This window comes from Ascaphus truei, chromosome 19, assembly GCF_040206685.1.
Source record: "Ascaphus truei isolate aAscTru1 chromosome 19, aAscTru1.hap1, whole genome shotgun sequence".
Classification (NCBI taxonomy): domain Eukaryota; kingdom Metazoa; phylum Chordata; class Amphibia; order Anura; family Ascaphidae; genus Ascaphus; species Ascaphus truei.
Window position 1 is genome coordinate 22,557,513 of NC_134501.1, and position 13,570 is coordinate 22,571,082.

Consider the following 13,570-nt stretch of genomic DNA (forward strand, 5'->3'; position numbering starts at 1 on the left):
AAACGAGAGATATAGTTCTACTAGGTCCATAATCATCATTGTCGTTCCATATAGTTACATAGTAGATGAGGTTGAAACAATACAAATGTCGATCAAGTTCAACCTATGCTAAATATAGATGACACATACTTTATCCTCTTTTTTTATTTGCAATATATTGATCCAGAGGAAGGCAAATAAAAAACCCCAGTGACACATCATCAAATGATATCTCATAAAGGGAAATCATAAATTCCTTCCTGACTCCAAATAATGACAATCGGATTATTCCCTGGATCAACATTCTTCCCATGTTTACTTATTTGGTATATCCTGTATACCTCTCCTTTCTAAAAAGATGTCCAACCTTTTTTTTTAACATATCTATTGTATCTGCCATCATAGTCTCCATGGGTAATGAAACCCTCATTGTAACTGCCCTTACTGTAAAGATCCCTTTTCTTTGTTGCTGGTGAAATCTCCTTTCCTCCATCCATAAGGGATGACCTGTGTCGTTTGTACTGCCCTTGGGATGAACAGTTCTTTTGAAAGCTCCTTGTATTGACCCCGAATATACAGTATTTGTATATAGTTATCATATGCCTTCTTAGACGCCTCTTTTCTAATGTAAACAAATCTAAATTAGCTAGTCTCTTCTCATAAATCGTTTCCCATCTCCTTTATTAATTTGGTGGCTCTTCTCTGCACTCTCTCTCTCTCTCGTTCCATAATGTCTTTTCTATGGTGATTCCCAAAACTGTCAAGGTGTGGTGTTATATATAATGCTGTACACATTAGCATAATTATGCTTAATTCCCTTTCATCCACACCTTGTTTCATGCAAGATGAGATCTTGTTTGCCTTTGCAGCTACTGCCTGACATTGGGCACTATTGCTAAGCCTGCTGTCTACAAGCACTAACAAGTAAGTTGCCTGTTTATTCTTGTTTTCCAAATGCACAATCTTACATTTATCTGTATTAAACCTCATCTACTGAAGCAAAAATATAGTACTGTCTGATCATGCCCCTATTTGGATAGTGTTGAATTTACGAAGAGAAATGGGAGATTTTATCACCTGGTGATTCCCAGAAACTCTGGCAGCCTCAGAAAAATGGAAGGTTTTTTTAAACAAAATATGGGAGAATTATGAGCTAAATAAGGAAGACCCAGTATTGTTCTGGGAAGCTGCAAAGGCAGAGTTAAGGGGCTCACTGATATCCTATCAAGCGAAGAGAAATAGAGAGTTCAATAAAGAACAAATGTAAACATATAAAATAGGGACGTGCCAAAGAATGAAACAACTCTTCACAGAAAAAGAAATAATTATATTTTAATATAAAGAAGGAATTTAAATTAAACCTTCAGAAAAAGGAAGAGGAATTTGGATCCTATCCAAATTACAAATTCTAAAGATGTGGAAATAAAACAGGCAAATTATTATCCAACATGGTGTGGCAAACGGCTCCCTTTGTGTAGCGCTGCCGTTTGCCCATGCCCTTCGTGACGCAGCGTTTAATTTGTAGAAAAGGGGAACAAACAAATGTATATACACAAGGGGCACTCAGCCCTCAACCTTCAACGGTTTGTTTTTCCATTAGTGACACTAAACATTTTAAACACCGTCACTTTAAGAACAAACAACATAAAAACAAACACTCCTGTCAGGAGTCTAACTCACATGCATATCCATTTATGCAATGTTGGCTGGGTAAGCCAGTTACCAACTTTAAATAACACACGGATATAACTTTGAGTCCTTAACTGTCAAATGTGGACAGTGTCCCAATAGATTCTCAGATGCTGCAACAGGTGGGGGGGGGGGGACGTCTACCCTGAACTGGATCCTGGGGAGCAGCTTCCTCCCATCCTCCAGGCTCTAAGAGAGAGTGAAGCAGCCAACCTAACTGCAATATATTCCTCTTCCTCAATTAGGAGAGCAGGTGAGTGAAAACCAGAACCACTGTAAACTCTGTCCTGGAGTTTCTATTCCACTTTCTCAGCAAATGTGAAACTGTGGAATGGATCATTTTTTCCCTTTTTTCCACTTTCTGCCTTAAATCGGACAGACAGCTGCCTAATATTCTGGGACTATGGGCCTCATGCAGTAAGCCCCGATACAAAATTTTCGGCACGAATTGCGAAAATGTATTTTTTGGGCGATTTGCCCTCGCAGTATTCAGTAAGGGCCGAATCCTTCCGATCCCTGCTGAAGCACTGCGAAAGCAAAGCTGCCGATGAGCTGTGGCGATACAGCCTGGCTCCCGATAAGGCTCCCGATAAGCCTTTGGTGCCGATAGATGTTTGCAGCTGAGAGAGACAAGCCGCTCTCTCAGCGCAAACTTCGGCACCAAAAAAAGTATTTAAAAACAACTTTTATTTATACTCTACATGTGCAGGGGGTCTTCGGAGCTGAACCGCGTTGGTTTGAGGTCCGGGGACCCCCTGCCCCCGAGATACAGGCCCCTTTATGAGGTGCCGGTATCCCTCGGCGTTTAAAGGTCCCGATCACGTGACCGCGGCCTGTAAACAAACCAGAGGGATACCGGCACCCCATAAAGGGGCCTGTATCTCGGGGGGCAGGGGGTCCCCGGACCTCAAACCAACGCTGTTCTGCTCCGGAGACCCTCTGCACATGTATAGTATAAATAAAACACACACACATCAATAAAGACTCGTTCCTTACCTTGGCGGCTATGTGCAACGGTAATGAAGCAGCATGAATGTCTTTTTAATTATACTGTACAGTGAGCAGGGGGTCCCCTGAGCTGAACCGCATTGCTTTGTGGACCAGGGACCCCCTGCTTCCCGAGTTACAGGCCCCGGTATGTGTCATCGGGTGGCAGTGTCGCCGCCATGTTTATAGCGTCCCCGCAATAAACATGGCGTCCACACTGTAACCGATGGCCCAAACCGGGGCCTGTAACTCGGGAGGCAGGGGGTCTCTGAGCCACAAATAAATGCGCTTCAGCTCAGGGGGCCTCCTGCTTCCGCACAATATTATTAAAATACATTAATGCTGCTTCATTACCATAGCGGATAGCCGCTAAGGCAATGAAGGGGTTAACGCATAGTAGCATGTTTATTGGGGACAAATGCCCCCAATAAACATAGCAGCAATACACAACATACAGTATAGTAATGGGCAGAATGACTATTATCCACAAATGGATAATAGTGCAGTTGTCCATTTACAATACTTACACAACAATAAAGACTTTAAATACATATAGCACTCACCCATGTCCCACTGCCACGATGAAGGCCATCCTCATCTTCATCCTGCCCATGCCCCATCCGCTTCTGCAAAACAAACACAAGAATTACAACATCCAAATTAATGTCCCCTAACCCCTTAATCACCATAGCGGTTATTAACCGCTACAGTTATTAAGGGGTTAAGCCACCATCACCCACATACCCTCCCCCACAAAGCCCCCCAACCACCCTCACCCAATACCCACAGGGGAGTCCTACCAAATACCCTTGGGCCTAATACCCCCTCCCCCAGCACATACAGTACAATAATGTGCCAAATAACTATTATCCACATAGGGATAATACATTATTTGGCCATTATTAAACACATTCAATAACGTTAAAATGTAAATAAAATTGTACTAACCTCATCAATAAGAAGTCTCCGTCGCCAGCATCATCCTTGGGGTCCGTTGCCAACATTAGAAATAGCCACAACATTTCAATATCATTAACATAACACTGAACCCCTTAATCACCTTATCGGGTACTAACCTGAAAGGTAATTAAGGGGTGAAGCCATCCTGCAATGCCTACAACAGTTATGCATAACATCTTCAGTGAAATAAAAACCAATTGCCTAACCAAATTCCATTTAATCATTCAATCTGTAGGCTCACATGCCTCATAAAACATTGCATTTACAGTGTATACATGTAGCATAACATGTAAACTGCATGTACACGCTGCAAATCAATGTTAACAATACAATAATGCCACTCAAATCGCCATACATCACAAGAAGTATATTATTTAATACAATAAACTCACCATCAATGAATTACCACACAGCAATTACATCCCTAAACAATTAAAATACCATCCATACCAATTACACAATGAACTAAAGCTATCCTAACAGAGAACCACTTCAAAACATAGAAAAAAGTACACCAACAAATACAATATACTAAAGCAAGGCTTTCCATATCCTATTGTACGGCCTGGAAGCCCAAAACTTACATCTGTCTAAAAATAAAATACATTTAGCACACATCAATGCATAGCCACAATGATTAACAATACAGAATTAGAAGCTTTAACAACACTATCATTTCTTACCCTGTATATATATCTGTACACATACATACAGACATACATACAGTGGGAAGAAATGATATGCATTATAAAAAATGAAAACATGAAAAAGCAACACAAAAAACAGTTACATTAAGTACATTTCTTTATTTAACTTACCATTACTTGCCCCCACCGACTCCCGTTGATCAGCTTACTCACGAACCAATCCACGACACCATCCACGACACCATCCAGGAACAAATCCACGACACCATCCAGGAACAAATCCACGACACCATCCAGGAACCAATCCAAGAACAAGTGCAGGAACCAATCCAGGAAGCAAGCCACGAAGAAATCCAAGAAACAATCCACGACACGATCCAGGAACAGGAACCCATAAAAGAAAAGAAAAAAACAAATTAAACATTAAAATAATAAAACATGACAATCAAGGGTTGTACTAGTTTTATTCTTAGTGAATCTGTATTACAATACCTTGTTCCGGGGTCTTCTTGACATCCGGTGCCACGCCCTGGTCTTCAATCTTCAGGAGGAGGTCCGTCCTCCTCGGCATCTGCCTTCAAAATGAGACGACATAGGCTTTTATAGGCCTATGACGTCACATTTGTCGTCATATGGTTCCCACGGCCCTGATTGGGCCGTGAAAACCATGTGTTTTGGCCGATGTAAAAAAATTGATGACGTCACTTAAAGGCAATGCCAGCACAGCCAATCAGAATGGCTTTGCTGCTATTGCCTTTAAGAAAACGTCATGAAATGACACATGGCCGGACTCACATGGTAAGCCAGCCAATCAGAGCGTGGGAACTCCATCCCTACTCTGATTGGTTCAAGTACCATGTGAGTCCGGCCATGTGTCATTTCATGACGTTTTCTTAAAGGCAATAGCAGCAAAGCCATTCTGATTGGCTGTGCTGGCATTGCCTTTAAGTGACGTCATCAATTTTTTTACATCGGCCAAAACACATGGTTTTCACGGCCCAATCAGGGCCGTGGGAACCATATGACGACAAATGTGACGTCATAGGCCTATAAAAGCCTATGTCGTCTCATTTTGAAGGCAGATGCCGAGGAGGACGGACCTCCTCCTGAAGATTGAAGACCAGGGCGTGGCACCGGATGTCAAGAAGACCCCGGAACAAGGTATTGTAATACAGATTCACTAAGAATAAAACTAGTACAACCCTTGATTGTCATGTTTTATTATTTTAATGTTTAATTTGTTTTTTTCTTTTCTTTTATGGGTTCCTGTTCCTGGATCGTGTCGTGGATTGTTTCTTGGATTTCTTCGTGGCTTGCTTCCTGGATTGGTTCCTGCACTTGTTCTTGGATTGGTTCCTGGATGGTGTCGTGGATTTGTTCCTGGATGGTGTCGTGGATTTGTTCCTGGATGGTGTCGTGGATGGTGTCGTGGATTGGTTCGTGAGTAAGCTGATCAACGGGAGTCGGTGGGGGCAAGTAATGGTAAGTTAAATAAAGAAATGTACTTAATGTAACTGTTTTTTGTGTTGCTTTTTCATGTTTTCATTTTTTATAATGCATATCATTTCTTCCCACTGTATGTATGTCTGTATGTATGTGTACAGATATATATACAGGGTAAGAAATGATAGTGTTGTTAAAGCTTCTAATTCTGTATTGTTAATCATTGTGGCTATGCATTGATGTGTGCTAAATGTATTTTATTTTTAGACAGATGTAAGTTTTGGGCTTCCAGGCCGTACAATAGGATATGGAAAGCCTTGCTTTAGTATATTGTATTTGTTGGTGTACTTTTTTCTATGTTTTGAAGTGGTTCTCTGTTAGGATAGCTTTAGTTCATTGTGTAATTGGTATGGATGGTATTTTAATTGTTTAGGGATGTAATTGCTGTGTGGTAATTCATTGATGGTGAGTTTATTGTATTAAATAATATACTTCTTGTGATGTATGGCGATTTGAGTGGCATTATTGTATTGTTAACATTGATTTGCAGCGTGTACATGCAGTTTACATGTTATGCTACATGTATACACTGTAAATGCAATGTTTTATGAGGCATGTGAGCCTACAGATTGAATGATTAAATGGAATTTGGTTAGGCAATTGGTTTTTATTTCACTGAAGATGTTATGCATAACTGTTGTAGGCATTGCAGGATGGCTTCACCCCTTAATTACCTTTCAGGTTAGTACCCGATAAGGTGATTAAGGGGTTCAGTGTTATGTTAATGATATTGAAATGTTGTGGCTATTTCTAATGTTGGCAACGGACCCCAAGGATGATGCTGGCGACGGAGACTTCTTATTGATGAGGTTAGTACAATTTTATTTACATTTTAACGTTATTGAATGTGTTTAATAATGGCCAAATAATGTATTATCCCTATGTGGATAATAGTTATTTGGCACATTATTGTACTGTATGTGCTGGGGGAGGGGGTATTAGGCCCAAGGGTATTTGGTAGGACTCCCCTGTGGGTATTGGGTGAGGGTGGTTGGGGGGCTTTGTGGGGGAGGGTATGTGGGTGATGGTGGCTTAACCCCTTAATAACTGTAGCGGTTAATAACCGCTATGGTGATTAAGGGGTTAGGGGACATTAATTTGGATGTTGTAATTCTTGTGTTTGTTTTGCAGAAGCGGATGGGGCATGGGCAGGATGAAGATGAGGATGGCCTTCATCGTGGCAGTGGGACATGGGTGAGTGCTATATGTATTTAAAGTCTTTATTGTTGTGTATGTATTGTAAATGGACAACTGCACTATTATCCTTTTGTGGATAATAGTCATTGTACCAATTACTATACAGTATGTTAGGGGGGTATAGGTGTTGTTGGGTATATATATATATATATATATATATATATATATATAATATAATTATTTATTTATGTAGTTATTGTGGGGCTGGGGTGTGTATTTTTTTAATATTGTGGCTAGTGGGGGTGGGTGAAAGGGGTATTAGCCCCAACGGTGGTAGTTTAGGGCTTGCGGGTGGGTAGCGGGAGGCCTTAACCCCTTCAGGACCGTAGCGGTATTAACTGCTACGGTCGTGAAGGGGTTAAGTGCCCTCGCAACCCCCCCGCAAGTCCTAAACTCACACCCAGGGCCAAATACCCCCCTCACCCATCCCCGCTACCCACAATAACGCTGGCACGGTGGGTTAACCCCTTCATTGCCTTAGCGGTTAGCCGCTAAGGTAATGAAGTGGCTTTTAAATGCCTTTTTCCTGCCTCGGATGCATGCCGGGGGGCTCCGGTGCGGGTATCAGCTCCGGAGACCCCCGGCATCAATCACAGGCAGGAAAAAGGGCTGATTTTTCCTAAGTGTCGCCCTTGCCGATGCTTCTCCTTCAGCAAGTTGCCAACTTTAGTTGGCGGGCTGGATTGGCCATAAAATCTCCAATCTGGCCTGCCGATCAGCACCAAAAAGCTGATCGGGGCTTACTGAATTCAGGCGGGAAAAAAAAGTCCCGATAAGTGGCTTATCGGCAGCCGGGTGGCGAAAAAAATTTTTTCGCAAGAAAAGTTGCCGATAATTCCCACTTATCGGGGCTTACTGAATCAGGAGGGCAAAAAACGGCTATAAAATGCCGAAAAAGCCTTATCGGGGCTTACTGCATGAGGCCCTATGTCGCAATGGTTAAAGGAGATAGACAGAAAAATAGGGCATTGAGAGACGCAGCAGGAAATATCTGCAACAAGGGGAATGCTACAGTATATTAGAAATATTTCAAATTTTTTATTGTCTATATAAAACAAAGGGTTTAAAAGTAACTTTTTTAAGAAAGTCAAAACTGCTAGTATAAAGAAAGAACATTGAGATTGAAGGTAATCCTTCCAAACGTAATACATTTAGACCAGACGGGGTGCATTTTGGGAGTAACCTGGTAACAAATATAGGAAAACTTATAACAGTATTGCAGAGTCTGAAGAACAATAAAAAAGATCCCCCTCCCCACCAGCAATAATGTTAAATTTAGATGCAAAAAAGGGAGCATTTATTTGAGGTTCTCTCTCGGTTTCAAGGAAAGGAAATTTCAAAAGATGAATAAATTCCCTATACAACCCTTAAAACAAGGATTATTTCTCAAGGTTTTGTGTCACAGGAGTTTGACATAGCCAAGGGGACGAGACAGGGTTGCCCATTATCACCGTTAGTTTTTGCGATGGCTGTGGAACCATTAACAATAAACTTGAGATTATCAGAAAGATTCTAAGGAATTAAAGTAGGGAATTCAGAGATTAAGGTTGCGCTCTTTGCAGATAACATGTTATTATTTGTGACAAATCCACAGGAAAGTTTATTAGAAATGTATAAGATTATAAAAGAATACAGTACTTTCTCAGGGTATAAAGTAAATTTGAATAAATCTGAAATTATGCAGCTAAATAATTTTCAAAGGCAATTATCACCAGAGCTACCTTCATATTCATTTAGGACACCATAAAAAAAAAAGAGTGTAACGTATTTAGTTTACATTTCTCATCATTAACGGAAGAGATTTGCAAATTAAATTATCCCCCTATAATAGCAAAAATCCCCCACAAAAAAATGGATTTATGGCGAGGATTGTTTTGTTAGGAAACTGTGCATTGACCAAGTCAATCATTTCCCCCAAACTAATTTATGCCATGCAAATAAATGCTCCCTCTAATGATTGCTAACAAGGACATTAATGCAGCAGTCCAAACTGCCATTTTTTAAAAGTATATTTTTCCCCTTTTAATATGTGCCCCAATACAATCCACACAATGATATGTAATTAGCAAAGTTGCTGATCGATCCGTTCTCCTGTGATCGATCGGCAAAGATTCAGCCTGGGGGTTCACTAAATCGCTGTCAGTGCAACAGAAGAGGACCAAAGATGCAAAGTTCTGTGGGGAAGATCATGTGACCAGGCAGTCACTAGATACAATTGGTGCACTGATACAGAGAGGGCAGGGCTCAAAAAGGGATGTGCCAGAGCCTGTTTCAGAAGTGGAAGTGGATGTGACTTTGTAAATGGTGGCTATAGAAACAAAAAATGCTTGTTACATTATAATACATTAAATATGTAATTGAGTTGTTTTAAAAAAAATGCTACACGTATTTTCTCATGGTACAGAACTGATTTATTTAAAAAAAAAACACATGTAGGATATTGCTTGGTCTGCAGCTTTAAGTCACTGAACAAATATTTCACAAAATTAATATGGAATAATAAAAAAAAAACATCGTATTCACTTAGAAAAACATTATCTGTCTAAACAATATGGGGGAATATCACAGCCAAATATTAAGTTATTTAACAAAATCAAAAAGAACGATTCTTGCGCTCCTACAAATTAGGCTAAGATAAAATAATATTCTCATGAAAAAGGGTATTTGGTTACACCCTTTGGCCAAAGCATTTGTAAGCCTGCATGCCACGTCAAGGCAACCCGTTTAATGCAGGTACCTACACTATACTGTATATACATGTAATAATTGTCCCATGGACTGGTGAAAAAAGTGTTAAAGCCTTGAAGGGGTTAAATAAAGCATAAGCTTAAGTGAGTAGTGCAATTAAAATCTGGCTGAAGCCAGGATCATACTTACCTTTGCTATAAAAGGTAAACAGGGTGCACAAATTCCCTGGTGTGAATATAATACAACTTACACATATATATCTCTCTGTCAGCCTTACAAATTCACCCGCCATTCAATGGAGGGTGATGTCCAGACAGACGCTGGGGTGTAATATACCTGCACCAATTGGAAAATTGGTAGGGGCTCAGTAACTGCTATGTAAAGCAGATGAGCCAATAAACCTACCCCTATGACGTTTAACAAAATCGCCTTATTCCGTTATGCAGGGGAATGGATTTCAAAAAAGACAGTGTTACAAATAAAACTCAGGAAAGGGAATTGTGTTATCCCAATAACTCAGCATATTTTTTGCATGCTAGATAAAGTGCTCTTCCGAAGGAGGTGAAAGAAAATATAATGTTTAGTGACACAGCGATGGCCTGGAGTTTTATTTGGAAAAAAAGGTAAATAGAGATCCAAGCTATACAGTACAATACATTTACCTCTCTGCAAAAACCCGCAGTTTGAGCCAGGTAGCACGAATCTTAATTTTAGGATGTGGGGAAAAAGGGATAATCTAAATCAAAGATCTTTTAGATGACCAATTGCAGGTTGTAAAATCATTTGATCAACTAAAACAAGAATTTGATATTCCAAATTGTCACCTATATTCTTATATTCAGGCAACACATTTTAGGGTGACCATATTTTTACCGGGACATGCACAGTCAACGTGGGCCGCTCGCGCATGCGCCCCCTCCCTGCCCTTTGCCCCCTCCCTCCCTCCCTGCCCTTTGCCCCCTCCCTCCCTCCCTGCCCTTTGCCCCCTCCCTCCCTCTCTGCCCTTTGCCCCCTCCCTCCCTCCCTGCCCTTTGCCCCCTCCCTCCCTGCCCTTTGCCCCCTCCTTCCCTCCCTGTCCTTTGCCCCCTCCCTCCCTCCCTGCCCTTCCTTTGTCCCCTCCCTCCCTGCCCTTCCTTTGCCCCCTCCCTCCCCTTCCTTTGCCCCCTCCCTCCCTCCCTGCCCTTCCTTTGCCCCCTCCCTCCCTCCCTGCCCTTCCTTTTCCCCCTCCCTCCCTGCCCTTCCTTTGCCCCCTCCTCCCTGCCCTTCTTTTGCCCCTCCCTCCCTGCTCTTACCTTTGCCCCCTCCCTCCCTGCCCTTTCTTTGCCCCCTCCCTCCCTGCCCTTCCTTTGCCCCCTCCCTCCCTGCCCTTCCTTTGCCCCCTTCCTCCCTGCCCTTCCTTTGCCCCCTCCCTCCCTCCATGCCCTTCCTTTGCCCCCTCCCTCCCTGCCCTTCCTTTGCCCCCTCCCTCCCTGCCCTTCCTTTGCCCCCACCCTTTCTTTGCCCCCTCCCTCCCTCCCTGCCCTTCCTTTGCCCCCTCCCTCCCTGCCCTTCCTTTGCCCCCTCCCTCCCTGCCCTTCCTTTGCCCCTCTCCCCTTCCTTCCCTTCCTTTGCCCCCCTCCCTCCCTGCCCTTCCTTTGCCCCCCCTCCCTCCCTTTGCCCTCCCTCAGCCCCCCCTCCCTCCCTTTGCCCTCCCTCACTGCCCCTCCTTTGCCCCCCTCCCTGCCCTTCCTTTGTCCCCCCTCCCTCCCTGCCCTTCCTTTGCCCCCCCTCCCTCCCTGCCCTTCCTTTGCCCCCCCTCCCTCCCTGCCCTTCCTTTGCCCCCCCTCCCTCCCTGCCCTTCCTTTGTCCCCCCTCCTCCCCCTCCCTCCCTGCCCTTCCTTTGCCCCCTCTTCCCTGCCCTCTGCCCTCCCTGCCCTTCCACGCCCCTTGCCCCCCCGCCCTTCCACGCCCCTTGCCCCCCCCCTTCCACGCCCCTTGCCCCCCCACCCTTCTATGCCCCTTGCCGCCCGCCCTTCCACGCCCCTTGCCCCGCCCTTCCACTCCATGCCCCCTGCCCTTCCACACCCGAGCAACGCGGGTATATCAGCTAGTTCACATATAAATATGGGATTTCTGGAAGGAGGCATCATGAAGGTAGCAGCCATTTTTGTGATGATCCACAGAGAATGCATAATGTTATGTCCCTGTTAATGTTATAATCACTATATGGAGTTTCTTGTTGTGCCAGAACTGAGTTCCCCCGAAAGTAGCCACGTCATTATCTAAAGTAAATTATATGTCGGACTCATTTTAAACCTTGTAAAGTATTTTCATCGCCCTCAGGGAATTACAAACAAGCTTTTTACTTTGGACATCTGAAATGGGGGAAAACACAAATAACAGCATCTTTCTGATTAAAGTCTGGTTTTGTCATTTCAGTCCTGATCTTTTTATTGTATCTTCCGCAGTAATTAGAGCCCATCTCCTGCAGAGCAATGAAGACCGTGTCTGCCCTGCAGAGATTGTACAAGGATGTTTTCCGCTCCTATAGCAGCCACGTGAAGCTTCTTGCTGTGGTGGGAGCGTGGTACACAGCTCGGAAAGGCCTCAGCCTCCTGTGTGAGTGCTACAGTGTGATCCGGCTGCATGTCACCCCACGTCTGCTCTGCAGGACCGACCTGGTCAGGCAGTATGGGGAGTGGGCCGTAGTGACCGGTGAGTGGGACTGAGGGGAGGGATGGGATATGAGACATTAGTTACATAGTAGATGATAAAAAAGGTTTTGAATAAGTTAGACACAGTGAGGGACTAGATGGGAAGTGGCCCCCCTATCCCTCAATGTATCCACCAGCGCTCTTACTTAGTACAATTAATGATCATATAAATACATTTGTCGCATATACAGGATGGGATTAACACAATAAAAAGAAACAATTAAAGAAAAATATACTTAATACTTTGGAGAATGTCCTAAATCGTGTTCCCACATACATAGAGTCCAGTCACGAAAAAATATATATGGGTATGCAGCTTCTTTCAGTCTGGAACCAACCTCGGAACCAGAAGAAACTAGAGATAAGGGAAACAAAAAAGAAAAAAGCGCAAGGCCCATAGAGTAGTATAGTTAAGTTTATCCACAAGTAAAAACGGTTAAAAACACTTACAACAATATAGTTGTTTTCAAGCACTTCGGTACTGAGACAGACCGCAGGAACAGAGGCACGTTGCTCATCTGTTTGTCGGGGGTGTGTGAGTCCTGGCCCTCTTCCTCCTCTCGAACGGCGAACTGTTGCACTTCCGCGTCAGGTGACTCGTGACGCCGGCGTGTATCGTCGGACGGTGGCTGAACTGCGGGCGGTCTTCATTTCCCTCTCCAAACACGGCGGTCAGGAGACTCTGCAATCTGTGTCCTTACAGTAGCTTAGTGTAGGCTCACTGGCAACCAGAGCAATGTCAGCCCTACGCGTTTCGAGAACTGTGTTCTCTTCATCAGGGGCACTGTCATTGCTGGTTGCTTACTATTACTATATATAGAGAGTACTGCATTAATTGATTGTATGACGCAATAGATTAATCTGATCTAATCAGTGCCACATTGGTGTATGCTTCCAGTATCCTCACGAGAATGCATTTAGTGTGCCTGAATGATTAGTAGATGAGGCTGAATAAAGACATACGTCCATCAAGTTCAACCTGTGCTAAATTTAGAACACAGATACAGTACTTATCCTATATCTATAATTACTTATTGATCCTTGAGGAAGGCAAACAAAAAACCCCAGAGTCATATCATCCAATGATATCTCATAAGGGGAAATATAAATTCCTTCCTGACTCCAAGAATTGGCAATCGGATTAATCCCTGGATCAACATCCTTCCCATGTTTACTTATTTGGTATATCCCTGTATACCTTTCCCATCTAAAAAGATGTCCAACCTT

General features: G+C 43.3%; 1 protein-coding gene across 11 annotated transcripts in view; it reads left to right on the forward strand.

Moving 5' to 3' along the window:
• HSDL1 (hydroxysteroid dehydrogenase like 1) overlaps positions 1-13,570 on the forward strand; it is an 82,315-nt gene that overhangs the window by 46,855 nt on the left and 21,890 nt on the right. For 3 of the 11 annotated variants that reach the window (XM_075576906.1, XM_075576908.1, XM_075576916.1), the window contains one exon: positions 12,098-12,344. In XM_075576906.1, coding sequence (XP_075433021.1) covers positions 12,125-12,344 — 220 coding nt within the window. In that variant the 5' untranslated portion in view covers positions 12,098-12,124. Of the gene's footprint in view, positions 1-2; positions 904-1,759; positions 1,922-10,189; positions 10,274-12,097; positions 12,345-13,570 lie in introns of those variants that run through there. The other 8 variants (XM_075576907.1, XM_075576909.1, XM_075576910.1 and 5 more) reach the window with 7 other exon arrangements.